Source organism: Somniosus microcephalus, chromosome 2 (assembly GCF_052327205.1).
Source record: "Somniosus microcephalus isolate GS21.2 chromosome 2, FLI_Smic_1.0, whole genome shotgun sequence".
In the NCBI taxonomy this organism is placed as follows: domain Eukaryota; kingdom Metazoa; phylum Chordata; class Chondrichthyes; order Squaliformes; family Somniosidae; genus Somniosus; species Somniosus microcephalus.
Genome location: NC_140988.1, coordinates 233852862 through 233880713, shown reverse-complemented (window position 1 = coordinate 233880713; position 27852 = coordinate 233852862). Strand labels below are relative to the sequence as shown.

Sequence of the window (27852 nt, the reverse complement as noted above, 5' to 3'; positions counted from 1 at the left end):
GTGCCAGCTCCCCGGAGGACGAGATCGCACATGACTTCTGCTGAACAGGACTCAGATGAGGACTTCGATGGGGCGGTCTACAGAGCAATGCTGATGGGTATGCACAATGAAATGCTTAGTGCATCAGCAGGCCTGCCAAAAAGGCTGAATGCAATGTGAAGGAGCATGGAAGAGTCCAGCACCAACCTTGCACAGCGCTTTGCTCAAAGCTTTGAGCCCATCCTTTCCAGCGCACTTGTGGAACCAACCATCATGCACCATCTGATGGCCGATGTCTCAGCTTCCATTGCAGCACAAGCAGAAGCCACCCAATGTCAGAGTGCTGCAGTAGAAGCTCAGACTGAAGTCATGCAAGTTTAGACTGCTGCCATCATTGCTGTGTTTACCAGTGTTGAAAGAGGCTTGCAGGGTGTCACAGCAGTCCAGCAACCTGTCCTCTTATTCAGATTGCTGAGGCACCACCCCAGGGGGAGTGGCTCTGGGGAGGACAAACCTGCTGCCCTCTCTCAGGATGACAGCATTCGTCCTCCCACCACTGTCACTCCACCAGTGCCCTTGCTGTTGCCTGTCAGCCAGCCAGCCCAGACTGTTGCCGCCCATGCTGAGGTGGTGCAGTCTGAAGCCAGGCCATCTGAAGTCTCCCCCACTGAAAGTCAGCAGCCTTCCACCAGCCATGCTGCAGCCACTGAAGTAGCATTTCATAGGAGCATTTGGACAGGCAAAGACAGGCACTAAGGGAATGCACAAGGGTGATTAGTCAATGTCACCCTGCACCATGGGGAAGCTTGCTATCCTGGTGAAGCCACATGCTCGCTCCACCTGCTTCTCTCTGGCAAGACAGAATGAAATGTATTCAGCTCTCTTTGCATACAGAGCCTCACACACCTCCCTTATACAGGAGTGGACGGCGAACTGGGAGATGTTAGAGATGTTGCCTGCTCCAGCCTGGAAGGAGCCTGACACGAAGAAGTTCAAGGCCACAGTCACCTTTACAGCCACTGGCAATGCCGTCCTCGCCCTGGACTGAGGCAGCAGGTCTGCCTGCAGCAAGTGGCAGATTTCAGTGAGCACCTCCTTAGTAAAATGGAGACGTCGCATGCACTGTTCAGTGTTGAGGTTGAGGTAGGAGAATTGCTCCCTGAAATCCCTGGGTGGATATGGCCTCCTGCTGAGAGCCCTTCTCCCCCTCCTCCTCCTCCCTCTTCCAGCAGTTTGTCCTGCTCTGTATCACCTCTGCCCATTCTCCCTGTCATGCCACAGGCCAAAGGGGATACAAACTACTGCACCCATGTCTGGGAGCAACTGGTCTGAGCAGACTCCTTGCAAGTCAGTACCAAGTCCTTGAGCACGTGCCACACCACTCCTTGTAGAATTTAGGCAACTTTAAATACATCTAAAGAGCACCATACACTTCTACAAACTCAGCAACAGCTAGTAGAAATTAATCAGCAACTAACCTGTAAGTAGGTGACGATCCCTTTACATAGTGCTGCTGAACGCATGTTCAGCTGCGCGAGGTTAAGAGAGGGCATTAGCTCCAGCGTTGAGGTTGAAAATGACAGCGCTGGCATCAAGTCAGGGTTACATGCTGATTGACGTCATGATCTGCATACTCTGCATACTTATGCCACACGATCCCAGCGCTGCGCTAACGCATCACTAAAATGGCATCGAGCGCGGCCCGCACCAGAAGTGTGCGCACTCTGCTCAGATGCCATTTTCAAGCCAGATCAGCACCCATAGCGCCCAAACAACGGGTGCTACACAACCACATTTTTAGCCCACTCACCTGCTGCTCTGCCTTGGTAACTTTGTACACTGTTTGCTGATAACTCCCTCCATGCACATTATCCTGATAACACCTTCCCAAACTCAAACCTGATTACCTGCTCCCCACACTCAATCCTGATAACCTATCCACATACCTACTCCTGGTTAAAAGGTCTGAACATGCTCGATACTTTCATTTCTGTTTCATTTTTAAGACAAGGTAGATATTTCAACTGAATAGCAAAGCAGTAGTTTAATTGAATTATTTTTTTGTGTTTTTATTGTTTTAATGGGTTTATTGTTAATTAAACACAGATTAACTGAACTCTGAATATGAGAACAATTCATGTAGACCAAGCAAAATATCAACCAACCAAAACGCAGCTTATCCCTGGGGAATTCCCATTTATCATCATACGGTAATTGTGTTGGGTCGATGTACGTGTAGTTATTCCCATGTATTCCTTCAACTACCTTCCACTGAATTTGGTACCTGGGTTTCTAAAAACAATCGTGATCATATTAATTTTCACTTTCATAATATACAAAGCAACTCAGTGAGTAAAGAATTAGAAATCTTAGACTTTGCTGCACTTTACCTGTTGATATTTGTAAAACAGAATGACTAAAATAACACACAGTACGCCTGCTGCTGCTGCAAACAGGGTCAAGAGTGGAGTAAAGAGATGATGTGTCTTTGTTATTTCTGTAAGAAATAAAGAAGAAAAATAACTGTACCACTTATGAATATGGGTATATAGGCTGAGAAAATAACCCTCATTAGCTAATTCCAGAACATCTGCAGGCAAATCTATTTGACTGTTGTTACTCTAAAGCTGTTGTAAATTAAAACAAAGGTCAGCAAGGTGCAAGGATGAAAATCCACCTCAACCACCAATGAACGAATGAGCAGAAGACCAGGTTTAATCAGTTTAGGTTATCTACTTTTAGACAGTGTTGAAATACTGGAACAGAACCTGTTGCTATGGAACCAAGTTTATTTAATGCTATTGAGGAGCCTGAGCAGGTAGTAACACTTATGTAGGTTAGCCTGGATTGACTTACATTGGATTTGGTTCAGGTTTCATGGGCTTGGTGATTAAATTTCTACCAACTTATTCTATCAATCATAGCCTCCAACCCTAAACTCTTAACTCGCCCCTACCAAAAATGAACTGAAGGCTAACTCATACTTCAACAAAACTAAAGGGCAATTGGCATTGAATGCATTCACTGCACAATAGTTCATCAGAAGATAAACATCAAAATATTAATCATTAGTAACAACTATTTATTTATACAATGCGTTTATTCAATGAGTTTAGCAAGAAATGAAAATTCAGGTCAATCACAGGTGAGCTTTTCTCCAAAACCCCGTGAGAAACATAAAGCCCTCTGCAGTGCACAGCGGGTCGATTTTCGTATCTGGCATACATCGGGCAGGCAGGGAGACAACTTCAGCCGCCCACCCGCCCGCCCAATGGCGTCAGCAGGAGGCCTTAGTTAAATAGAATGGGCTAGCTGATGGCATTAATCGTGGCTCATAGGCACCGTTTGGGAGGGCGAGAAATCCGGCAGAGCATATGCTGATGTGAGCCCTCAACAGCACCTTAATGAGGAGGGCTGAACAAATCAGGAGGTCCACGGAGCAGAAGGTTTAAGTTGCAGGGAAATGTACTAAATTAAATTGTTCAGACATTTTCTGGACACCTGCAAAATTGCTTTGTGTTAAAATAACACACAGAGAAATTTCACCCTGCACCTTGTTACTAACGTCATAAAGTGCAATTTCAACCCACAAATCATTAAAGCATGTCATATAGCACCTTTAACCCATACTGAGTATTTCAATTCTAAAGCACTTTACTCAGTTATCTGGGTTGGATGTGTACTTTCACTCAGAATATTATTACCTCCTTTTATCTGATAGATCGCATGACTCTCGCCAACACTGTTATATGACAGGCACTCCACAGTAATGTTGCTCTTCAGTTCATTGGTGTTAATAATGCTTTCTACTTCAACCCTTCCAAATCGGGGCTGACCTATTATCCTGTTTGTCCTGTGTAATTCTTCTGCTGTTGCTGTAGATGTGTCTGAGCACCTGTAATCAAATGGCCAATGACAATGTGACAAAATGAAGTATTTTTGTCTAATCTTAGCTTGGTAACATTTCCTCTAATTCAGTGACAATACGTAAGGGGGAGAATTTACATTGGGTTCTCATGATCTCGTCCCCCTGCCACCTCCCCCCCCCCCCCCCCCCCCAACCGTAACTTGGATGAAAGATCAGCGGCAAGCCCCGGAGAAATGGTGAAATTGGTCTTTTGTGTTGTTTGTACAGGTGTTCCACTGATCTCCCACTGGAGAACTGCCATAACCATAAAATAATACTTCTGGTTTTGCTTTCCAGAAGGAAGTGTAGTATATCTGCTGTAAATATATAAATATTGTATTACTGTTACTTAGTTACTTGTTCATCTACTGTTCGATAAATTTGCTTGATAATTAAAGTTTGAAGCAAGGTCTGATGCTGTGATGCTCTTCTGCTTTTTGATGAGGTGAGAAAGATATTATGGAGACACAGGATAGATGCAGTGGTAAAAAAAAATTCTGTTTGTTATCCTGGTTATCTAGATGTCTGGGCAAATGAAGATACTGTCAAGGCCGTGAGGAGCTGGGAGCTCACTGATGAGCGCAATCTGAAGTAACTTGGCTAACAAAAGGCAGAAAAGACCCAAAAATGCAACAAAAACAGCCATTAATTCACACTGCGGTATCTCTTTCCCAGAGCTATTTACAAACCTACAATCAAATCCTTATATGAACAAATAACTAAGCAGATTTCCCCTCCAGTGATCTGTTTAATTGCAATCCCCAATTCCATGTCAGCTTGTTACTATCAGGAAAACAGACAGTGCAGCTTTCAATGAGTTTGTAAGTAGTTAAATGCACAGTTGAAGTGGGACAAGGTGATCAATATTCACCAGTATGTCTTTAATATCTGTATGTGTCTTTTAAAGAGAAATATTATCATACAAACTACATACTTTGATCTTTTACTTCATTTAAATAAGACAAATCACAGCACATATTCCTTACCGTTTCTGTGGTCCAGGGCAATGAAACCACTTTATTTTTGGGTCTGGGAACCCTACTGCTACACATCGAACTTTACCTGGCTTGGATTCTTCGAGAATAACTATCTCTGGTCTGCCTGCAATGTAGCAGAAAAAATAACATTACTGATATTCTTGACAGCACATTGAACCTTTCTGAGAGTCAATGCTGCTTATTATATTCAGTTACAGTTCATGTTTTACTGAAACACTGCATGTACAATGGTAAGGATAAAATCACGTTATTTCTGACTATGTTACTAATACCGTTACATGAGACAGAAACGTTGTACATATCCTATATCATGTAGTAGATACTATATATATCGCTATATATTTCCCTATATATGAGAAAGTGATGAAAGACATTAAGGTGAAAGAAAGAGTATATAAAATGCTGAAATGTACAGGGAAGGAATGGAATAGGGAGAACCATAAAATCAGACAGAGGAACGCCAGTAACTGATAAGATGGAAAGATAGAACATGAGAGGAATTTGCCAGATAAAATAAAGGGCAATAATGAAGCATTCTTTAAGTATACCAGGTGGCAGGAAGAGTGGAGATACAAGTTGGAACATTTACCACTGGCAGAGGGAGGTGGGGCCTGAGGACAGCAAAGTGGTGGGATTACTAAATTACTATTTTGTGACTTTTTTTAACCACTGAAAGGGAGAAGAGATTGCTGAGTTGAAGAAGCAGTATAAAGGAGAGGACTGACTGGAAATACTTTGTGTCAGAAGGGAAAGTATAGTAGAAAAGTTAAAAAAGTTATGGTAAACACGACTCCAGGCTTTGAAAATTTCCTTCAAAGGATGCTGGTAGAATTGGCTGAAGAAATTTCAAATCCTCTCCCTGGTATCTTTCAAAGCTCAATTGGAATCAGGTAACTGATTCGTAAGTAGCAAATGGGATCCCCACCTTTACAAAAGAGGCAAGAGATGGACCCTCAAATTACAGACTTATGAGCCTTGCCTCAATTGTGGAGAAAGTGTTCAAGACTTTGATGAGAGATAGCATAAGGGGTGTCTGATCCTTTTACGCTTTTTCTTTGAGGAAGTTTCTTTAAAGTCACATTACTATGTGACATGTGGCATGACCCCATTGACCAATAAAAATGTTCCATGATGGCTCAACTGCATAGTGTGTGATTGTGAAGTGATGTTATTAACAATGTCGAGCAAAGGCATTTGGCAATGCTAAATTTATCAGTAAATGAATTGTTGAGTAAAACTTTGGAACATAAAATATAGCCTAAACATCAAAAACCATATAATAAATAGAATAAAACAGCTGTGATTGTATTTTAGCAGAATTCCTTCAATCATCTTAATGTCATCTATTCTACTTGATCACCATTACACGTGAGTCTATTCAGCACATTACAGGGGAATTGTTGAATTTCTTCTCATTAATAAACTGAAAACTGGATGACTGAAAGTCATCATTTTTAATTAAGTAAAATTCGGATTGATTGGGGATAACCAAGATGTTCTAAAAACACAAAGGCATATGTGGTATATCAAACTGAGAATAGGTGAAAAAACTTATTGAACTTGGCTTTAGTGCTATTGTTCAACTGCACAGGCTATTATCATTCTGACAATGGAGTAAACATGATTGCTGCTGAAATAATGCCTACTGTCTCTTCAATATCGCTACATGATTAGTGTCTAATTTGATTAAAATTTGAGGGCCAGATGGAGTTCACTAATGTATCTATGAATAAAATGTATGGTAATAACAGAACAATGTTTAGAGTGAAATACTAAATGAAGCAATGATCTCCTCCTGCCCAACACATTATTTTGTCACTGCAGGCTACTTTTTCAACTTACTATTTATGTACACATCAAATGCAACCGATGAGTTGGAATCAGAATTCGAAGCAAAAAATGTATAAATTCCACCTTCTGTTCCCTTTACTCGAACCAGATGAAGTTCACTAATGTATCTATGAATAAAATGTATGGTAATAATAGAACAGTGACTCTTAGATCAAAACTCAAGGATAGAAACAACTTTATATTTATAGTGGGCATGACACATAAATTTCTTTCAATAATATCCATACAAAATAATGATTGTGGATTATTGGTCCGGATTTTGCGGTCGAAGTAACGGTGAGGCTATAAATGTTCACCGTTATTAAAGAGTAAATCAGACAGCAACTTCCAGCGACCGCACATGTGCAGTTAAACTTGGAAATCAGGACGTTGCTGTCTGAGATGTCCTGCTCCTCCAAAAGCTGCACAATAATGGTATCTCGCCGAGAGACTCGCCATTGAAATACATGGAACGGCGTGAAGTTCCTGTACTTACCTCATAAGTACGGACTTACACACCAGAAAAAGTTAGGGCTTGTCCATTCCAATGTAAGTACCCTTTTAATGCTGTGGTAAGTCTTAATTACTGCCAAACAACCTCTATGGCACTGAAAATTAACTTTTACAAGTGTGGAGTCTCATTCCTTCAGATTTTAATAATTGTTAGAGTTTTTTTTTAAATGTAGATTTTTTAAAAACTTTTTCTTTCTGTCTCTTTTAACTTTCTCTCATATTCCAATCTTTTTTCCGCTCTCTTTATTCTAACAGACATTTCCTGGTTCAGACTCTGCACTGCTCATTAACGATTTTTCAATCTGATTGGTTAAGGAGACACACAGTTACTTGCCCTGATCACACAAGTCCCACATGCCCTCTAGAGGGTGCTGTGCTTTTTGAATAGTTGGCTGACAGCAACTTCCAGTGTAAAAGTCTATAGAAAGTCTATGGGCAAGAGCAAGTGTAATGAACGGCAGACCGCTCATTCGTCACTGACCATAAAATCCAGCCCAATAAGTTTGAATGATCAGATTAACAGCACAGTAATTACTCTGATATGAGAAGGGTGATCCCTCACTCATTGTCACTGGCATCTAATGGCATAAAGATGAAGCAACTGGCAAACCAATGTGAACTATTGCCATTCATGATAAAAAAAATTCCAGTTATAAAATATTGTAAACTTGTCTTACTCATGTGTGCAATTACATTTGGATATTAGGTACCTGTTGCCAATTTTTGCAGATTTCATATAATGGTCTGATGTGTTGAGTAATGTCTCCTTCATATGAATCCAGTACTGTTGATCAGGAGCTGGATAGGCATCAAACTCCACTTTTAACACAAAGTTTTCTCCAATGTCTACATGAAAGATACTGCTCTCTGGAGTTGACAACTTTACATATCCTTCAGCTGGTTGAAACCATACAAGAGAAAGACAAGAGAAAAGGCCTTGTAAGACATTTAATAATACTTTTAAAAGCAACTTTTGAAAATTCTTTTGCACTAACTATAGTATATAAATAAATGCTATTTTAAAATGACAAAGATTTAAGAAAAAACACACAGAAAATCTGTACACAGCATTGTGTTAAATAGTGATAGTGCAGTAATATTCATTTACTTTCTAGCTCTAATTAACTATTACATTTTAAATTATACTGCACCCAGTACAACCTCAAAGCGGTGTGAGATGTCTCCAGGACAGTGCAATAGAGAACCCAGGAGTCATATTGGAACTTTGCAGTAAATATTCCGATGCACTGTTTCTTGGAGCGGAATTTTTATCATTTGATTCTTAAATCATATTGTCATTTTTGCATCAATGCACACCTGAAACTGCTTAGCACCAACACCAAATTGGCAGTAGAATTATAAAACACACAATATAAGAACAGAGCTGCTGGTTTCTGAAGTTCAGAGTGCTGATATAACAGTAAATTAATTATTATTACATAAGACACGTTAGTGATGAATTTCCATGGGGGTTCTCCTGATCTTCAGCAGAAGAACCGCAAAAAACCTGGAAAAATGGTGCAAATGACATTTACATAATTTTTCTAGGGATTCCACAACTCTTGCATCAAAGTTCTGACAGATGAATGAAAAAAGCCCCGTGGAAATTCACCCCCATTTTACTCAACAAATGTGAAATTAATTAATTTATTTCAATGAAACAAATGGCTATTAGCTGCTGTGATGAAGGTTCCCAGAGCAATAATGAAATATCAGCCCGGAATTTGCAGTTGTAATGACGGCGAAACTGTCAGCGCTATTTGTATTACTGTGTAAAACCGGCGTCCGCACATGCACAGTTAAATGCAGAAATCCGGAAGTTGCTGTCAGTGATACCCTGCTCCTCCACAGGGTGCGCTGTTGCAGTCTTTGCAGACACAATCAACACAGAATCAGCGATTTGACGTGAATTTCAACTTTTTATGCACGGTAAAAACCATTCAAAATGTTAAGCCTTGTTGAATGAGGTGTAACTGAGTTTTTAACGGCATACTAAGTTATAATTACTGCTGAAAAACCTCTCTGGCCCTGAAAAACTAATTTTAAAATTGTGGAGTGTCCTTCCCTCACAATAACATTGAAAAATTCCATTATTTTACATAAATACAAATTAATTTTTTTTAAAGTTTATTTATGATATTTCAGCTTCTACCTTAATTCCATGTGTATGTCCCAATATTTATTTAGTTTTCTGTAAAATGATTAAAAAGTGAATTATCATCCATGCTTTTTGCTTCCTGGTTTTCCGTCTATGAGAATTCTTCAATCTGATTGACTTCACTGTTGCTGGACCCCACAGATCCCCTATAGATGGTGCTAGATTCAAAGACACATTGGAATAGGGGAAATCGATGCTATTAAGCCTGTAAAATCTTTGTGGGCAGATTTTTTCGAGGTCAGCGGCGAGTGCCATCCCTTTGCCGCTGACCGCAAAATGCGGGCCAATAGGTTTCGTATATCCATGATAGTGAGGAACACTGATTTCCAGTGAGAATCTGGAGTAATCCAAATTGGGTTGGATTTATACTTGGAAAAAATGCAAACTTATTGAAACAGTCCAGCTCACATTTCTGATGCCAATTTCTGTCCCACCCAAAACCTTTGCCACTAAATCTTTAGATATCTTAGCAAAGAGGGTCATTTTTAGAGTTTACTATTTATTACAAGTATTTGAAATGTAGTAGCAGAAAGATGGCAATCAACCTATTCTTCACTTTCATTATAACACTGAAATCTAGATTATAATGTTAGAAACCAGGAGCTTATAACTGCCTTTTGAACTGTGAGATGAAATCAAAGCCTTGAAGTCACTTTAGTTATCATGCCCTGTGAGATTCCATGCATTTTTTTTTATTCCATTTGTTTTGCCGGCAGTGGCTGTTATGCCAGAAGCTGACAGCCAACTCCCAGTGCATCACTGCAGTGTCCACACTCAAGGATTAAAATGGGCATTTATTGCATGATTAGCAAGTGATAATGAATATTTAGTTACTGGGAAATAAGAGTTAATATTTGTTATATAAAGCTTTGAACAGATAAGTTATAATAGGAATGGTTACTGACAAAGGTTTTGGAAATCCATAAAAAAATGCTTTTGGTTATTTACTCTAACAACTAGCTTTGCAGCTGTCTAATGGCTTTGCCAATAGCAACCTAAACTAGATCAAATTTGAACTTGGTAAAAATATGCATTTATCAGGACTTTATTGCTCTGATTTGTGATACGACAAGATTTGTGGGGTTAAAAGCCTATCAAGGAGTCTGGTATAAAAGTAACTTTTGCAGTTATTGTATCAGTATTTAGCACAAAAATAAATTAGACTGCAATAATAATCAAAGAAAAATTAAGTCACTTCCAAATTTGGTAAGAAATACAAGTTGAAAATTAATGTGAGCAATTTCATTGTTCGAACAATAATAAAGTACCACATAATAGGCTTGCCAGCAAAGTTGAAGCCCATGGAATAAAAGGGACAGTGGCAACATGGATACGGAATTGGCTAAGTGACAGGAAACAGAGAGTAGTGGTGAACGGCTGTTTTTCAGACTGGAAGAAGGTATACAGTGGGGTTCCCCAGGGGTCGGTTCTAGGGCCACTGCTTTTCTTGATATATAGTAATGACTTGGACTTGGGAGTACAGGACACAATTTCAAAATTTGCAGATGATACATAAGAAATAGGAGCAGGAATAGGCCACTTGGCCCCTCGAGCCTGCTCCGCCATTCAATAAGATCATGGCTGATCTAGGGCTTAAAGCCACTTCCCAGCCCGCTCCCCATAATCCTTCACTCCCTTATCTTGCAAAAATTTGTCTATCTCCACTTTAAATGTATTTAATGACCCAGCCTCCACAGCTCTCTGGGGCAGAGAATTCCACAAATTTACGACCCTCTGAGAGAAGAAGTTCCTCCTCATCTCAGTTCTAAAAGGGCGACCCTTTATTCTGAGACTGTGCCCCCGAGTTCTAGATTTCTCCATGAGGGGAAACATCCTCTCTGCATCTACCCTGTCGAGCCCCCTCAGTATCTTACATGTTTCGATAAGATCACCTCTCATTCTTCTAAATTCCAATGAATATAGGCCCAGCCTGCTCATCCTTTCCTCATAAGTCAAACCCCTCATCTCTGGAATTAACCTAGTGAATCGTCTCTGAACTGCCTCCAATGCAAGTATACCCTTCCTAAGGAGACCAAAACTGTACGCAGTACTCAAGGTGTGGTCTCACCAATACCTTGTACAGTTGTAGCAGGGCCTCCCTGCTTTTATACTCCAACCCCTTTGAAATAAAGGCCAACATTCCATTTGCCTTTTTGATTACTTGTTGTACCTGCATGTTAACTTTTTGTGTTTCATGCACAAGGACTCCCAGGTCCCTCTGAACTGTAGCATTTTGTAATCTCTCTCCATTTAAATAATAGTTTGTTTTTTTATTTTTCCTGCTAAAGTGGATAACCTCGCACTTTCCCACATTATACTCCATCTGCCAAATGTTTGCCCACTCACCTAGCCTGTCTATATCCCTTTGCAGATTCTTTGAGTCCTCTGCACAACTTGCTTTCCCACCCATCTTTGTATCATCCGCAAACTTGGTTACATTACACTCGATCCCTTCATCCAAGTCATTAATGCAGATTGTAAATAGTTGGGGCCCCAGCACTGATCCTTGTGGCACCCCACTAGTTACCATTTGCCAACCGGACTTGGAAGTATAGTGAACAGTGAGGAGTATAGGGATAGACTTCAAGAAGACATAGACAGGCTAGTAGAATGGGCGGACACATGGCAGATGAAATTTAATGCAGAAAAGCGCGAAGTGATACGTTTTGGTAGGAAGAGCGAGGAGAGGCAATATAAATTAAAGATACAATTCTAAAGGGGTTGCATGAAGAGAGAGACCTGGGGGTATATACGCAGCGAGTGGTTATGATCTGGAATGCACTGCCTGAAAGGGTGGTGGAGGCAGATTGAATTGTGGATTTCAAAGGGAATTGGATAAGGACCTGAAGAAGAAAAAATTTGCTGGGCTACAGGGAAAGGGCAGAGGAGTGGGACTAGCTGGAGTGTTCTTACAGAGAGCCGGCACGGGCTTGATGGGCCGTATGGCCTCCTTCTGTGCTTTAACCATTCTATGATTCTATGATTCTATAACATTTAATGTTCTCGTATCAAATTCCCCTCTCCGCTATTTTAAAAAAGTTATTAACATTCTTATTTTAACATAGTTAATGCCTCTATTAAAATATCAGAGAGAAACTTAACACTGGTGTGTTAAGCATTCTTACATGTGCTTATCTAGCTTCTCCACAGGGGAAGATATGCATTTAAGGGGAAGCTAGCTAAGCACACGAGGGAGAAAGGAATATAAGGGTATGCTGATAGGGTTAGATGAAGAGGGGTAGGTAGTGCCTCATGTGGAGCATAAACACTGCATAGGCCAGTTGGGCCGAATGGCCTGTTTCTGTGCTGTAGACTCGATGTAACCCGATGATATACAGTACCAGTCACAGTAATATCCAAGCTATATTAATTCACAGGATTAGAATTAACTGTTACAAAAAAAAACCTTATTCTGGGTCAGACATTCAAAGAGTTAGTTTGTAACTTAGAACTTCAGTTAGATAAAATTGGACAGAATAATTTCTCAAATGGACTTTGGATGACTTCATACCCAAGTTACATTACATAATTTGTGTTGATGCAAAGAAGAAACCATTTTACATAGACCTTTTTAAAAATATGTCCTATGAACTCAGATGCCAGAACTTCACAGTCTTTTGCTGAATTGTAATAAAGTATTTTACCTACAACCTGCAGAAACACTGTAGCATTTGACATGCCAAAACCATTTCTGGCGCAACAGGTGAATCTTCCGCTGTCGTTGACTCTCACTGAATCAATGTTCAATGTCCGTACAGTTTGATAGTATTTAGGAAAGTTGTTGGATGACTTTGTCACTATAGCTGCCTGGAAGTAATACGAGAGAGAATAATTTTAATTGCTGTAGTCAGTTGTTTTCTGAATAACAGTGAACAGTATACTTAGCATCCACTTCATGAAGCTTGTCCTAACTCTCAGCACCACAACTCTTCGCTATGTTCACTTTTGTAGAATTTCTTGGCTTAATTTACAGATGATTTTCACAAATCCCCATAGTATCACTCTGTGACAAATTCTGGCAACTAGAATTCCAGATAAGGCTGGCAGCCAAAGTCATTAACTATCTTCAAGCACAAAGTTCTAGGCCTCAGTCATAACATATATCTCTTCCATCACTGTTTCACCATGACCAATTGCACAATCAATTGAAGCTTTTAGCATATTAATTACCTTTATCGGAACTTATGAGTAAACTCTTGGAAACTGATGGTAACTGAGTGATTAGTCCAGGAACTTTACTACATATCTTCTCCACTTGCTTTGTAGATTCAAATCAAAATGAAATACAGCAGTGGAAGATACAACCAAAAGAGAAAAACAGGAGAGTAGCCTAGAAGTTCATCAGCCTAGAAGTTAATATGGTCGAAAGGTCATTGATCTGAAACGTTAACTTTGTTTCTCTCTCCACAGTTGCTGCCTGAACTGCTGAATGTTTCCAGAATTTTTTATAGTTAATATAGTAAATGGAGTCATTAACATTTTTGTTTCAATTCCTCCATTAAAATCATGACAAAATAATGTCATACAAAGACATTAGCTGTTTGGACACTAATAGCACACATAATGGGGCCGATTTGCATATAAAGCACATATCGGGGAGACGGTGGACTGAGCGAACACACTGCCAGCCCGATGTCTCTATAGAGAGGCCCTAACCATTTTCATGGTCGAGCCACATTGAATAAAATGTGGAAGCTGCCAGCACTTGCCGATCGGGGGGGGGTGGGGGGTTGCAGGAAATCTAGCAGCTCCTCTGCAGGAGCAAGAAGTAAGTACTTAAGTGGAGGAGGGCGGAGATACAGAGTGGTGGATTTGTGCTCCTTCAGGCCCCAGAAAGATCAGTGCCACATGTCTTCTGGCCATTTGGGAGTGATCGCTAGCACTCCTTTTAAGGACCACTGGTTCGGCTGCTCTACGTCCAGGTACCACTCGATGGGACGTGTGCAGCACATGCTCCATCCATTGGTACATGAACATTGCATCTGGGCCCTACAACCAGTCGAGGGCCCTGATTTAAATATTTTAATAAGGCTCCCGTCTGTTTCAGGTGGGAGCAATGGTCACTCATTTTGAGGTATGCTTGAAAATCGAGTTAAGCAAGCCTCAGGCAGCCAGGTAGCAGAGACTTTTTGAATTTTTTGTCTGTCAACCACCCTATTTTTCAGCATAAATGAGGCAGTAGGCAGGCACACTAACGTCGACTCCAATAACCTTTACACTAGCAGATACTGCAAATCATATTTGGTTTGATAAGTGTATTAATAATGCTGTAATCAAACTCAACTGTTATGAAGTCATTTAATTCCTCAATTGTGTGATAATTTTGTAACTTAATCATTATTTCACTGTTAAGAATCTTTTAATAACGGCACCCTAAGCTTTATGAGCTTACAGATGTTCAGTTAGTTAAGCTGCATCACCTCATGAGAATGTGGCAGCTTAACTGTGCCAGAGATTTAAACAGATTATGTGACTGGTCCACAGTGAAGCAACGATGAAGCAGCTACATGTAATAATGGAATGTTATTAGTTCACCTACAGAGTGCAATTAGTTGAGCTGCACAGCATTTATTTTCAAAATGGGAACATTGGCCCGAACTAGTAAGGGTGTGGTGCCATGAATGAGTGTCAGATGGCAAAGGTATGAGGAGGTGCTCAGGCATCAAAAGAATGAGATTGAGACACCAATTGAGACACCAATTTATATCACAAAACTACTTTAAGAGGCAGTTCTGCAATATTGCCTGAAGCTCTTGGTGCTGAGTAATTCCTTTATACATTGTGGGCAGGAAGGGGAATGCCATAACAGTGGAACAACATAAAAACAGTTGCACAAGTTGTTTTGAAGTCAATGGAGGGTAAAGTCAGATGCGGAATAGAACAGCCATCCAACCTGAACCCACATAAGCCAGGCGAGTAGGTTAAAATCATGGCTTATCTCTCTAGGTTCAACTCAGCTACTCCATTGCTGCCTCGTTTACTTTCCAGACCAGCAACTGTAGCCATGACTGCCATTAACAATAGTGCTGTAAAATTAAAGAGACATAGGGCAGACATCAATGACCCAAATTCATGAGATTTTATTCACGTGACCTCCCTGTGCTCTCCATCCCCGCCCCCAATCTAGTTTCTAATCTTGATCTTTTTAGTCTGTACCATTATTCTGTGTTAACTCCCCTCCACCACACATGCAATTGCCCATTATTCAGATGTGTAATAAATTCTAATCACGTCAGTTGTTTGCACCTATCCCCTTTAATCTGAAAGAAATAAACTGATGAATATGGAAAAAACTATAGATGTATGATCTTTAAATCAAACCCAATTTCACAAGGGCTTGGAAAGTACACGTCTTACTCAATGCTTTTATAACCAATTTGTGGCAGTGGTGCTCGTCTTGTTTAGTCTGTTTTTTTTCAGTTGTAGCAAAACCTTTTTTATCTCTTTTCTTCACTGCATTTATTTTTATTTCAATACAGGTCAGCACTTGAAGTAATTGATTCAAGAAGGGCTGGAGTTGTTAGCAATCAATGTACACAGTAACAGGGTCCGTTTAGCCGTTTGAGTTAATAATACATAGGAATAGGAGTGGGCTATTCAGCCCCTCGAGGCTGTTCCATCATTCAATGAGATCATGGCTGATCTGTATCTTAACTCCATATACCTGCCTTGGCTGCATACCCTTAATATCCTTGGCTAGCAAAAATCTAATAATTTCAGCTTTAAAATTAGTAATTAAGCTAGCATCTACTGCTTTTTATGGAAGAGAGTTCAACACTTCTACCATCCTTTTGCATGAAGAAGTGTTTCCTGTCTTCTCTCCTGAATGGCCACCTCTGATTTTAAGGTCATGTCCCCTTGTCCTAGACATCCCCACCAGTGGAAAAAGTTTCTCCCTATCAATTTCTTTCAAAATCGTAAAATCCTCTACCAAGGCCAATATATCCTTTCTAAGGCACGGTGTGCAGAGCTGTACACAGTACTCCAGGTGTAATCTAACCAGGGCTTTGTATAGCTGCAGCAAAACCTCCTCCCCTTTATATTCTAGCCCTCTAGTTAAAAAGGCTAACATTCCATTAGCCTTTTTGATTATTTGTTGTACCTGACTACTACATTTTAGTGATCTGTGTACATGGACCCCTAAATCTCTTCGAACCTCCACTGTTTCTACCTTTTCACCATTTAAATAATACCCAGATCTATCCTTTTTTGGTCCAAAATGGATGACCACACACTGTATCTGAATGCACGAAGCATTTGTAATAAGGTAGACGAATTAACAGCGCAAATAGATGTAAACGGATACAATATAATTGCGATTACGGAGATATGGCTGCAGGGTGACCAAGGCTGGGAGCTCAATATCCAAGGATATTCGATATTTAGGAAGGACAGGCAAAAAGGAAAAGGAGGTGGGGTGGCGTTGTTAGTAAAGGGTGAAATCAGAGCAATAGTGAGAAAGGATATTGGCTCAAAAAATAAACATGTATAATTAGTCTGGGTGGAGCTAAGAAGCACCAAGGGGCAGAAAACATTGGTGGGAGTTGTCTATAGGCCTCCAAACAGTAGTAATAATGTAGGCGATGGCATCAAACAGGAAATTAGAGATGCATGTAACAAGGGTACTACAGTAATCATGGGTGACTTTAATCTACATATAGACTGGCCAAACCAAATTAGCAATAATACTGTGGAGAATGAATTCCTGGAGTATGTACGAGATGGTTTTTTTAGACCAGTACGTTGAGGAGCCAACTAGGGAACAGGTTATCCTAGATTGGGTATTGTGCAATGAGAAGAGGTTAATTAATAATCTTGTTGTGCGGGGTCCTTTAGGGAAGAGTGACCATAACATGATAGGATTCTTCATTAAGATGAAAAGTGAAGAAGTCCATTCCAAAACTAGGGTCCTAAATCTAAACAAAGGAAACTACGAAGGTATGAGGAGTGAGTTGACTATGATAGATTGGGGAGCTTCATTAAAAGGCATGAGAGAACAGTGAGTATTTAAAACTCACTTTCGTGGGCTTTTTCACAGAGGCCGGTGTCTTTGTACTTTTATACTCCCATCTACTATACCACCAATCTTTGTGCCATTGGCAATCTTGGATATATGGCTTTCTACTGCATTATCTAAGTCATTAATAAATATAGTGAATACTTGAGGCCCCAGCACAGATCCTTGTGGGGAACCACTAATCACTTCCTTCCAATTCAAGTATATACCCATTACCCCTCCTTTCTGTCTTCTACCACCTAACCAAACTCCTAACCAGGTCAGTAATTTGCCTTTAATTCCGTGAGCTTTACTTTTAGCTAACAGTTTCTTATGTGGAAACTTTATCAAATGCCTTCTGGATGTCCATATAAATTATATTCATAGACATTCCCCTCTCTATTACTTTAGTTACTTCCTCAAAAAATTCAATTAGTTTCAATTACATCAACTGTGGCTCAGTTGGCAACAATCTCATCTCTGAGTCAAAAGGTTGTGGGTTCAAGTCCCGCTCCAGAGACTTGAGCACAAAAATCTAGACTGACACTCCAATGCAGTACTGAGGGAGTGCTGCACTGTTGGAGGTGCCGTCTTTCAGCTGTGATGTTAAACCAAGGCCCCGTCTACTCTCACAGGTAGATGTAAAAGATCCCATGGCACTATTTCAAAGAAGAGCGGGAAGTTCTCCCCGGTATCCTGGCCAATATTTATTCCTCAATCAACATCACTAAAAATCAGATTATCTGGTCATTATCACATTGCTGTTTGTGGGAGCTTGCTGTGTGCAAATTGGCTGCCACATTTCTTACATTATAACACTGACTATGCTTCAAAAGTACTTCATTGGCTTTGGAACATCCTGAGGTCGTGAAAGGCGCTATATAAATGCAATAGATATGAACTACCCTTTACAAATCTATGTTGGCTCTCTCTAATCAGCTCAAATTTCTCTAAGTGCTCAGTCATTCTGTCCTTAATTATAGATTCCAATAATTTCCACACAACAGATGTTGGACTAACAGGTCTATAATTTTCTAGTTTCTCTCTCTCACCTTTCTTAAATAATGGAGCTACATTTGCAATTTTCCAATCTAAAAAAGGGACAAATCCTGAATCGAGAGAACTTTGGAAGATTATGGCTAAAGCATCTGCAATTTCACCTACTTCCTTTAAGACCCTGGGGTGGAGATTATCAGGTCATGGGGATTTTTCAGTATTTAGTGCCATTATTTTTTTCTAATAATGGCCTGGATTTTCTGATCAGAGGCTCCCTGCGTGCGGATGCCTCCGATCTGGAAAAAATCTATGAACTTACCTGCTGGCTCTGTAGGTCCCGACACTTCCGCTCCTTGGCCTCTCCTGGTGCGCACGCGCAGAGGCCCAGGTATCCCAAGGGTGCAGGCGGTTTGCAAGCGTCCTTGGGATTACGTGTGCCATGGGGAACCAATGGAAGAAGGGAATCCCCCTTCACACTTTTGACAGGTCTCTCAGCGTAGACCCGTCAATTGTATGAATGGGGATCACTCAAAAAACACACTAAAACATTTTTTTAAAAAATTACGTATTTAAAATTAGCTAAAATTACATTAAATTAAATATTTTAAACAAAAATTAATTTTTTTGAAAAAATACAGTAATTAAAGTTTTTTACGGGGCTAAAAATAAACTTACCTTTTTTAAAAGTATTTTAAAATTATAAATGAGTGAAAAAAAATATTTTTTTACTTTTTTAAACTCTTATGCTGGTTAAAGCAGGCCTTATGCCTGCTTTTACCAGACGTAAGATTTTTAAAGCATTTCAGCGGGCGGAGGTTCTGCAGAAAGCGGAACTCTCTGCCCGCGGAGGCCCTTCTCCAGGGCAGGCGGAGGATCTGTCAAGAAAATTCTTGACAGATCAGAAGTGCCAGTTTTCAGCACATGCGCTTCGCATGCCTGAAACCGGCACTTGCGAGGCCTCTATGGGTGTGTACACAACTCATTCACACCCGTGGGGGTCGGAAAATACAGGCCATTGTTTTCTTGCTTGCGTTAACTTTAGTGAGTTCCAGTCCTTGATTCATTATTAGTTTCCCTGGAATGTCAGGTATACTATCCTATTCCTCTACTGCGAATACTGATACAAAGTAAGTATTCAAGAAGTCTGCCATTTCCTTATTTTCATTTGCAATATTATCCACATCTGTTTTTAAAGGGCCTACATTACCCTTGACTACCCTTTTATTTCTAAATATAATTGTAAAAGCTTTTTGTGTTAATCTTGATCTACCTCACAAGTTTCTTTTTGTATTCCCTTTTTGCAGCTCTTACTATCTTTTTGTCTTCCTTTACTGTTCATTATATCTCTCCCAGTCCCCTGGATTTACACTATTTGTATTTTTGTATGCTCTTTCCTTTAGTTTTATGTTATCTCTCACCTCTTTGGTCGACCCTGGCTGTTTTATTTGGTAAGTAGGGCTCTTTCCCCTTCGGGGTATATACTAGTCCTGTATTAAGCTAAATTCCTATTTGACCATTTCCCACTATTCATCTGTAGTTTTACCCAATAACAGTTTTGGCCAATTTGCTGTTATCAGTCTCTGTCTCATCCTCTTAAAGTTAACCTTATTAAAATCTAGAATCTTAGTGTAACTGTGTTAAGTTTCTCCTTTTCAAACCTAACATTGAATTCTAAGATGAAGGGACCGAGTGCAATGTATTCAAGTTTGCTAATGATACAAACTTGAGGGGGATAGTAAGCTGTGAGGAGGACAGAAAGAGTCAGCAAAGGGATATGGACAGGTTAAGTGAATGGGCAATAAAGTGGCAGATGGAGTATAATGTGGGGAAATGTGAGGTTCTTCACTTGGGTAGGAAGAAATATGTTTTAATTGGTGAGAAACTATTAAATGTTGGTGTTCAGAGAGATTTAGGTGTCCTAGTACAAGACACACAGAGGCCAGAACTTTGCCTACCTCGGCGGGTCTGGTATGAGCAGTATCCATGGGGGGTCGCGACCCCACTGCTGGCTCCATCCTGCTGTTGGAAATGAACTTACCTTAATGGAGCCTATTAAGCCCGCCCAGCGCGTTACCCGGCCCAATTAGATTGAGTGGATCTGGTGATGTCATTCATGATGCATTTTCAGCCAGGATATTTAAAGGGACCATGGCCACTTTAGATTTGAAGTTTAATCTAACATAGTGCTGTCAGTGCATTACAACATTGGAGTGCTGCAAACACTGATAATGACTGCACGGAGGCAGAGGGCTGCACCCAGGTTCTTCAATGACTCCAGAGGGAGTCAGAGCATACAGGGAGGTCCTCTTCCCTTCCGATGGGTGGAAGAGACCTCCCCAGGAGACCAAAACAGCCTGGTTGCAGATTGCAGAGGAGGGCACAAGTAGGGATGTGGTCAGGAGGACCTGGGTACAGTGCCACAAACGTTTCAATGATCTTATTAGATCAGGAAACGTTAGTACAAAGCCACACTCAACTTCATCCTGCTGTGCCTCTCATCACATCCCCATCACTTTGCCTACCCTATTCCTGAACATCCTTACTCACACCAACATACTTTGCACCTCCACCCATCCCTCTCTCTCTATCTACATTATCACATCCCCATCTCACTAACCACCCCTCACACTCACCCTCATCCTAGTTCAATTATACCAACTAACAACACACAAAGGTAGCCACTTGGGTGTTTTATCCAATGTTTATGTAAAGCTTCTGTTAATGTGGTGTCAAGCATAAAAATCTTTATTTTTAATACTTTCCGGTCTTGGGCGGATTTGTGTGCACCCTTGGAGGTGGCTTAGTGAGTTGCAGTGAATGGTGAGACATAACGGTGTCCCCTACAATGGTGATGAGTGTGAAAGGAACGGCTTGGTCATTGTAGGGATGCTTTATGGTGCTGGTGTGGGGTGGTGCCAGCCTGACACATCATCTGACAGCATAAAGTTAACTAAATCTGGCCATGATGAGGCCATCCCTGGCCTCCCAGGCAGCAATGTGCTTGGGTGCTGATGCCTTCTGTCCTGTGCAGCATCAGGTGATTACGGAGAAGGTTGGTGGTGTTGTTGGTGCTGCTGGTGTTGGGGCTCATCGTGGTTTTCTGAGGACCAAGGTGAGACAGTATAAACGGCACCCATGTTGATGGAATAGATGGCAGGTGAAGTACAGATGACAGAAGCATTCGGTCAGTGGTGAGAGAGTTCTTCCAATGAGGTGACACTGGATGGAGACTTTGCTGGAAACACTTGCAGCCTGCAGAATCTGTGCTGGAAATGGACTGAGCAACAGCTTCTGCCTGAGGAAAGTGATCATCTGTCAGGTGGGAGCTTTTACTGTACATTTGATGCTGCCAACTAATCAACTGGAGCAATGGCCACAGAACTCCTGCCTCAGGTTGACAGACATGCTTCCCGAGCTGCGTGAATCCTGTGGCCATGCAGGGAAATTTAGAAAGTCAGAAAAGGTTCATAAGTGCCTGTAAACTACCTGATAATGATTTCAATTGGGTTGCCCGCCGCTGCTGGTCTGGTTGGCTCCGCAATGACAGACGCGCCAGGGGAAAGGTGTGGGGGCGGGATGACAGCCAGTTCCCGACCTGCTGTCAAAAATAATAACTTTCCCACCCGACCTGCCACCGATTGCGCTCGCTACCACCCCAGAAAATTCCAGCCAGAGTGTTAACATGCAGGTACAGCAAGCAATTAGGAAGGTAAATGGCATGTTGGCCTTTATTGGTAGAGGGTTGGAATACAAGAGTAAGGAAGTCTTGCTACAATTGTACAGGCCCTTGGTGAGACCACATCTGGACTACTGTGCACAGTTTTGGTCTCCTTATTTATGGAAGGATATACTTGCCTTAGAGGCAGTGCAACAAAGGTTCACTAGATTGATTCCTGGGATGAGAGGGCTGTCTTATGAGGAGAGATTGTGTAGATTGTTAAAATGAAAACTGAATGAGAAGAGCTATGTAATGGTGACACACTGGAATCATATGGTTGGATCAGCATTGTGCTTGGAATAGATCACCTGTTATCCGGATGCAATTGTATCATATTTGATAAATAGCCTGGGTTAAAAAATTGAATATTTTGTAAGGTTAGTTCAGTTATACTTGGGGGAGAGAAACATTTTCAGAACTTTCCCTCAGGAGATTAAATGAACTGGAAAGAGTGAATGAAATGGCAAATGTTGTGCCACTAGTTGAAGGAATAGGACTGATGGTCTGAAGGGCCTTTACTCTTTCCATACTAATGTTCTTACTGGTAAAATAGCATTCAACTGAGTTGTAAATTGTTAGTTAAGAGAACACAGGCAAATGTACTTACTGCACTTTGTGGATAAGTCAAATTCACAGTTACTGCGTGGTTTACATTTTTTATTATGCACGCCATCTGAAACTTCTCTCCATTCTTCAGCAACTCCTTATTTATCTCCATAGTGATTTCTGGTGGTCTCTTGGGGACTGAAACATTACATGAACACTTTATTTATGAGTTACTATTGCTGACATAGAATAGTGCACTAATAACTACCTCATTCTGCTCCAAAGCAATGAATGTGCATTCCATTGGGAACCGCCAGATAGCACTTTATACTTTAATTTACAACGCACTGCGAGTCTTCATTTTTTAGCTCATGCAATTAAATATTTATTTAACTAACAGAATTAAATATTTATTTTTGTTATTACAAAATATAATGCTGATATTTGCTGGAAAATATGTTTTTCGTCTGAAATGTAGAAATCAAAGTTTAATGTTGAAAATCTTGAAAGTCTGCTTATTCCACAATATTTTTTGCTGATTTTACGGAAAAATTCACAAGAGAGCAAACTTCCTTCACTCAGCATTGTGCAGGCACGTGTGACAGAAATTGTGTTTCCTTCTGATAGGGATTTTGTAGTTTCATAAAATACTGTGCTTCATGCATTCTTTTCATATGTAAGGAAAGTACAAAGAAATGTTTCTCATTTCTGTAAGAAAAACAAATTCCTTTCTTTCCTTACCTCAATGCAGTGAAATAGATTTTTCACACATTGGCTTCTCCCAGGATCATGCCCAATAGGTCACACATAAACCTGCATTCACCCACAATTGTTTCTTTTATTAAAACATTTAGGGGGAGAAATTCGGTATCGCCCATTTTGAGGCGCGAATATCGGCCGGGTGCAAAGTTTAGCGCCCGGCGCAAATTAACGCCGCCGACTGCAAAATTTGCCTCTCTCGCCCTTGGAGGTGATTGGAGCGCTAAATCAGGCACTACACAACTCTCTTAAGGCGCTAAGCCTGAGGAGCGAGGTGCTACCTCATAGGGCGGGCGCAGCGCAAGTGCTGTCAGTTAGCGATTGAACACAGACACACTGGCGCCGGACACTTCTTAAAGGGGAGGGTCGATCTTGCTCTGCAGCCACGCCCTGCTCACTGGAGCCTTGAGCCTCGGCCTGGACAGACCTGTGGCAAAATCTTCCAGCCAAGGACCATGGAGAGGGCCAGGGATCGAGCACAGCGCTTCAGCGAGCGTGCCTTGGAGTTTCTGGTTGGCGCGGTGGAGCGCAGAAGATCTCTACTGTACCCCGAGAGTGGCAGGAGGCCTTTGCCAAGTGAATACAGGAAAGCGTGGAGGGAGGTGGCTCACAGAGTGACCTCAAGCAGCATGGTGCCTAGGACCCCTGTGCAATGCAGGAAAAAGTTCAACAACCTCACTCGGGTCATCAGGGTGCGTGCCTTTTTTCAAAACCTCTTCATCCCTCCATCTCCGCCTCACTTTATGGCCAGAGGGCCTTGAAAGCCCCAATGCCCAGCACTCATCCAACACCTATGGCGCTTTCATGAAACACACACGCACATTCCACACTTTGCATACAGTAAGGGCTATTCAACCATGGGAGGCAATTCAGGCAGGATCATGGCTGCATATTGTAAGGGCTATTCAACCATGGGAGGCATTTCAGGCAAGATCATGGCTGCATACTGTAAGGGCTATTCAACCATGGGAGGCATTTCAGGCAAGATCATGGCTGCATACAGTAAGGGCTATTCAACCATGGGAGGCATTTCAGGCAAGATCATGGCTGCATATTTGCTCAGATGCCGTCCTGTTTCTTGCAGGCCAAGCTGGCTCATAATAGGAGACAGCAGCAATGGACCGGTGGAGGGAGGGCTCACCTTCAAGCCCTCAGCGATCTTGAGCAGCGCGTCCACAGGATTGTGGCAAGCCGGATGCTTGGTCCCGTCGCCACTGGAGATGCGGACCCCGTTCTGGCCAGTAATGGTAAGGTCATCACCTTTTTGTCCTCTCTCCTTCCACTTGTTCCTCATAACAGCAGCCTTTGACACTTTCAATCCAAATCAGTACATCGCTGCACTCATGTCTCCCTTGCTGAGACCCTGTCCTCACGCTAAAGCCACTCTTGTACCTCCCTGCTTTCAGATGGTGATTCACCAGGTGAGGAGACGGGCCCTCAAGCTGCCACTGGGAGTGAATCTGAAGGCGAGGAGGAAGAGGAAGCCGGACCATCAGTGCCACCCTCAGCCGAGGCAGCCCATGCCCATACTGGGGACACGACTTCCCTGAAGGGGAGCGGGGGGGGAATGGTCTGATGAGGGTGAAGCTCCAGGACCCAGTGGGCTGCAGCAACGCAAGGGGGTTAGGGAAGCTCGGGGGCCTTCTCCCCGGACGGAGAGTATAGCCTCAAGTCCTGCTGCACTGAACGCAGACGAGGAGCGGGTCCTCGCTGAAATGAGCGCCCAGGCGGAGCAAAGGCACACTGAGCTCATGGCTGCAGTGGCAAGGATGCCCAAACCCATTGAATCACTTGCAAGGAGTGTGGAGCACTTTGCTGGAGCACAGGCGGCTGCCACACAAATGGTAAGTGCTGCAATGCAGTCAGTGGCTGGTCTCATGCAGACACAGATTGAGGTCACGCAAGCACTGACTGCTGCCACCCTCGCTGGATTGGGCAGATTTCCCCGGGGCTCTCACCGCCTCTCTGTACAAGGCACACACACACTGTACAGGGCACACACACTCTATGTACAGGGCACACGCACACTCAGTACTGGGCACACACATACTCTTTACAGGGCACACACTCTCTGTACAGGGCACACACACTCTCTGTACACTCTCTGTACAGGGCACACACACACACTGTACAGGGCACACACACTCTCTGTACAGAGCACACACACTCTCTGTACAGGGCACACACACTCTCTGTACAGGACTAACACACTCTATGTACAGGGCACACACACTCTCTGTACAGAGCACACACACTCTCTGTACAGAGCACACACACTCTCTGTACAGGGCACACACACTCTCTGTACAGAGCACACACACTCTCTGTACAGGGCACACACACTCTCTGTACAGGGCACACACACTCTCTGTACAGGGCACACACACGCTCTGTACAGAGCACACACACTCTCTGCACAGAGCACACACACTCTCTGTACAGGGCACACACACTATCTGTACAGAGCACACACACTATCTGTACAGAGCACACACACTCTCTGTACAGGGCACACACACTCTGTACAGAGCACACACACTCTCTGTACAGGGCACACACACACTCTGTACAGGGCACACACACTCTGTACAGAGCACACACACTCTCTGTACAGGGCACACACACTCTCTGTACAGGGCACACACACTCTGTACAGGGCACACACACTCTCTGTACAGGGCACACACACTCTCTGTACAGGGCACACACACTCTCTGTACAGGGCACACACACTCTCTGTACAGAGCACACACACTATCTGTACAGAGCACACACACTATCTGTACAGAGCACACACACTCTCTGTACAGAGCACACACACTCTCTGTACAGGGCACACACACTCTCTGTACAGGGCACACACACTCTCTGTACAGAGCACACACACACTGTACAGGGCACACACACTCTCTGTACAGGGCACACACACTCTCTGTACAGGGCACACACACTCTCTGTACAGGGCACACACACTCTCTGTACAGGGCATACCCACTCTCTGTACAGAGCACACACACTCTCTGTACAGGGCACACACACTCTCTGTACAGGGCACACACACTCTCTGTACAGGACACACACACTCTCTGTACAGGGCACACACACTCTCTGTGCAGGGCACACACACTCTCTGTACAGGGCACACACACTCTCTGTACAGGACGCACACACACTCTCTGTACAGGGCACACACACTCTCTGTACAGAGCACACACACTCTCTGTACAGAGCACACACACTCTCTGTACAGAGCACACACACTCTCTGTACAGGGCACACACACTCTCTGTACAGGGCATACACACTCTCTGTACAGAGCACACACACTCTCTGTACAGAGCACACACTCTCTGTACAGGGCACACACACTCTCTGTACAGAGCACACACACTCTCTGTACAGAGCACACACACTCTCTGTACAGAGCACACACTCTGTACAGAGCACACACACTCTCTGTACAGGGCACACACACTCTCTGTACAGGGCACACACACTCTCTGTACAGGGTGTAGTGTATGTGCCTTTAAGTCAGAACTACTTTTACAGCTCCTGTATACTGTAGTACCGGCAGTGACCACACCGGTATATAAGCTTTGCGCAAGCCTCTGTACCCCCAGTCTTGAGACTACCCTCCTCCAGTAAAGACCTGTTTATTGTTAATGTACAGCATCCATGTGATTATTTAATAACAGCATATCCACTGAACCACGGATCCAACAGTGGCGACGAGTGTCGATTCGAATCTACCTGCAACATAAAAAAATTTAAAAAATAGTCGAGGCCAGGAACACGGGCGTCGACCACGAGCAACCGCCCAGGCATACTTGCAAATGGAGGTAGAAGAAGCTTCGAAACAATACCTTACGATTAACACTCATAAAGGTCTCTATCAATACAACCGGCTGGTGTTTGGAGTAGCCTCGGCTCCGGCTATCTGGCAAAGGGCAATGGATCAGGTCCTGCAAGGGATTCCAGGGACCCAGTGTTATTTGGACGACATCTTGGTCACGGGCGAAAATGACGGTGATCACCTCGCCAACTTGGAGAAGGTGCTCACCAGATTAAAGGAGTATGGGCTACGAGCTAATCGCCACAAGTGCGAGTTTTTCCAGAAACAGATCTCGTATTGTGGCCACGTCATCGATGAAGAGGGGTTACATAAGTCCCCTGACAAGATTGAGGCAGTAGTCAAGGCTCCAGCACCGGAAAATGTGTCCCAACTGAGGTCGTTCCTCGGGCTGGTAAACTACTACCACAAGTTCTTACCAAATTTGTCTACGGTATTATACCCACTGAACACCCTACTGCAAACAGGGGTACCATGGAAGTGGGATGACGAATGTAGACGAGCTTTCCAGAAGTGTAAAGAATTGATCACATCAAAAGAGGTGTTGGCCCATTTCAACCCAGCACTACCAATTCGTTTGGCATGTGATGGTATTGGAGCGG

The 27852-nt window shown here is 42.5% G+C and overlaps 1 protein-coding gene across 1 annotated transcript in view; it reads right to left on the bottom strand.

The window, feature by feature from the left end:
• The window catches only part of LOC147123282 (mast/stem cell growth factor receptor Kit-like), a 94869-nt gene that overhangs the window by 47425 nt on the left and 19592 nt on the right, over positions 1 to 27852 (bottom strand). Inside the window, exons 4-11 of the mRNA XM_085965710.1 lie at positions 22703 to 22839; positions 13030 to 13192; positions 7938 to 8124; positions 6727 to 6842; positions 4873 to 4987; positions 3684 to 3874; positions 2370 to 2476; positions 2145 to 2271 (exon numbers count right to left, since the gene is read on the bottom strand). Coding sequence (XP_085821836.1) covers positions 2145 to 2271; positions 2370 to 2476; positions 3684 to 3874; positions 4873 to 4987; positions 6727 to 6842; positions 7938 to 8124; positions 13030 to 13192; positions 22703 to 22839 — 1143 coding nt within the window. The remainder of the gene's footprint in view (positions 1 to 2144; positions 2272 to 2369; positions 2477 to 3683; positions 3875 to 4872; positions 4988 to 6726; positions 6843 to 7937; positions 8125 to 13029; positions 13193 to 22702; positions 22840 to 27852) is intronic.